Raw genomic sequence first — 2,954 nt, 5'->3', positions numbered from 1 at the left:
TTTTTGTTTCTTTATTTTTGCATTTATAGTGTATTTGCTTATATTATTGTTTTTATATTTATGTAGCAAATGAGTATGATGGGTGAATTGCTAAACGTCGCTCCCAATTTACCAGGCGCCGCTCCCATTTTAATATGAAGTGACCATTTTGCCCTTTTCTTAATTTGGGCTATATAAGGCTCCACCACTTTGTCACAAAGATTCCCGAGCATTTTAATATTATTCGCGAGCACTCTGACCCACCACTTGCTTTAAAAAATTCCCGAGCCCACCACCAAAAACCTAATTTTTTTTTTTAAAAAAATTATCAAGCTTTAGCGACGGGTTTTGGACGATGAACGACGACAACAATCGTACACCGGAGGCATTGTCGGAAGAATCTGTAAGTCGTAGAATTTTTTTTTTTTTCTGATAAGAGGACTTCCGCTCAGAAAATCCGGATGCTCCATGGAGGATCCACCTAAGATTTCCGGATCCACCATGGAAAATCCGGAAATTCTAGGCGGATGTATACATCGCCTGGAATTTCCGGATCTTCCATGGAGGATCCGGATTTTCTGGGCCGAAGTCCCGTTATTATTATTATTATTATTATTATTATTATTATTATTATTATCATGATTATTATCATTATTGTTGTTGTTGTTGTTGTTGTTGTTGTTGTTTTGTATTATTACTGTAATGGTGAGCATAAATTGGGTTGCGCAAAAAATGTGGTTTGTAATTGTTATTAATATTTTTATTATTGTTATTGTTATTGTTATTATTAGTTATTTTTTTAATATTAGTTTATGTTAATGTTAGTTAATATTAGTTAATGTTGTGATATTAGTTAATGTTAGTGTTAGTTAATATTAGTTAATGTTGTGATATTAGTTAATGTTAGTGTTAGTTGATGTTAGTTAATATTAGTTAATGTTATGATATTGGTTAATGTTGTGATAATATTGTGATATTATTATTATTATTATTATTATTGTTATTATTATTATTATTGTTATTATTATTATTATTATTATTATTGTTGTTGTTGTTGTTGTTGTTGTTTTATAAATATTGTTATTAATATTATAATTAAAATAATAATATTGGAGTGTTTTGTGTGTTTTCTTTTATTTTTATAGGATTCGGAGTTTGAAGACGGCGGTGACGGTGTTAATTATAGTGCAAATTTTGTCACGGGCACGTTTTTTCCAATGTTTGATGATCCAGTTAAATGGGCGGATGCTGTTGCCATAAATCTGGGATTTATTTTGGTTAAATCGTCATACAACAAAACCAGAGATGGTCGACTGTATCGATATTTGAGATGTGATCGGGGACGAAAGAGCAAGCCGAGAGATCTTGAGAACGCAATTCGGAAGGACACAAAAACCAAAGCTAATGGTTGTCCTTTCTACATCAGATATATTATGAGTTCATCACCGATAGTTGGAAGATCCGGGCAAAAAATGATGCAACTGGGACCCATAACCATCCAATGATTGTGTATCAGGAGGGTCATCATAAAATTAGTGGCTTGAGCCCGGATGCGAAGAAGGTTGTGCATGACATGAAAAAGTCCAAGGTTGCACCGCGTAACATCATGGCGACTATTGCAGAGCAATTTCCTGATGATCATTCAAACATCAGACACATTTACAATTGTCGGAATGACTTGAGAACGAAAATGTCTGATGGGAAAGGAGTTGTTCAGCAATTTCTTAATTTGGCGAGACATAGTCAGTATATTTACTGGGTCATGTCTGATGATCTCGGCGTTCTACATTATGCGTTTATGGTGCACCCAATCACGGTAAACATACTACGCACGTACCCACATGTGATCGGTATGGATTCGACTTACAAGACCAACCGATACGGAATGCCGTTCTTTAAGATAGTTGGTGTTACACCGACAAATCAGAATTTCCTCGTCGGTTATGTGTTCATGCGCAACGAGTGCACGACAAGCTATCGGTGAGTTTTGCAGAGATTAAGAGAGTTGATTGGGTATGATAAGGAACCCTCAGTATTTTTGACAAACCGTGAGCTTGGCCTCTGTGCGGCATTGAGAAAAGTGTTTCCAGGGACGTCGCATTTACTTTGTCGATGGCACATTAACAAAGATAAGGAGTCTCGGGTCACTGATATGTTCAAAAACAAGAGGATTGGTGCGACTTTCAAAAACGGCAAATGGAAACGTATCATGGATGCTGCAACCGAGGCGGATTATAATGCTGCTGTAGATACAATGAAAGCTCGGTGGGCAAGTTATCCGACAGTGATTAGTTATGTTGAGAAAACATGGCTTTGTCATAAGACCAAATTTGTGACATTTTGGACGAACCAAGTTCTTCACTTAGGTAACACGAGTACTTGCGGAGTTGAGAGCCAACATTCGGCCGTGAAGATGTGGTTTGAATCTTCGACAGGTTCGTTGTTATTATGTTGTAGTTGATGTATTTACTTCGTTTTAGTTATTTTAATTATAAATCATAACGGTTTTTTATAATTTTAATCAACGGCTGGTTCTTTGGATACCGTATGGGTCCGAGTACATTGTCATATTGGTAATCAGATCATTGCAATTCGTAATGGTTTGGAGGCGTCTAGGTTTTGGTGAGAAGTACAGACAATTGCCACTGTCACGTATTAACGGCAAGGTGTCTCAGCATTGTTTGAAAGTTCTCGATGACGAAACGAGAAGGATGAGGGAGCTGAGTTATCAGGTGTATGTGCATTGTGGATGTGCAATGCGTGTGACCCACGGTTTTCCATGTGCTTGCCAAATACATGATTTGCTAGTTGCACAAACAAGCTTTTATATCAAGATAAGTCATCCGTTCTGGAAGACCTTGGTTATCGGTGATGGTGTTGATGTACCGGTGTTCGTTAACGACTCAACCGAGGAAACTGCACATTTTCGTTCCCTGGTTGATGAGGTCATTGGTAGTGATCCTGCTATACTTTGA

At 37.1% G+C, this 2,954-nt stretch overlaps 1 protein-coding gene across 1 annotated transcript; it reads left to right on the top strand.

Moving 5' to 3' along the window:
- The first annotated feature begins 334 nt into the window (after positions 1-334).
- On the top strand, positions 335-2,954 carry LOC110706781. The gene is made up of 5 exons (XM_021884732.1): positions 335-382; positions 1,125-1,256; positions 1,406-1,795; positions 1,973-2,414; positions 2,596-2,954. The coding sequence occupies exons 1-5, from the start codon at positions 335-337 to the stop codon at positions 2,952-2,954; spliced, it is 1,371 nt and encodes a 456-aa protein (XP_021740424.1).

This window comes from Chenopodium quinoa, unplaced genomic scaffold (genome assembly GCF_001683475.1).
Source record: "Chenopodium quinoa cultivar QQ74 unplaced genomic scaffold, ASM168347v1, whole genome shotgun sequence".
In the NCBI taxonomy this organism is placed as follows: Eukaryota; Viridiplantae; Streptophyta; class Magnoliopsida; order Caryophyllales; family Amaranthaceae; genus Chenopodium; species Chenopodium quinoa.
The sequence above is the reverse complement of the archived record's forward strand: the minus strand, read 5'-3'. Positions and strand labels throughout refer to the sequence as shown.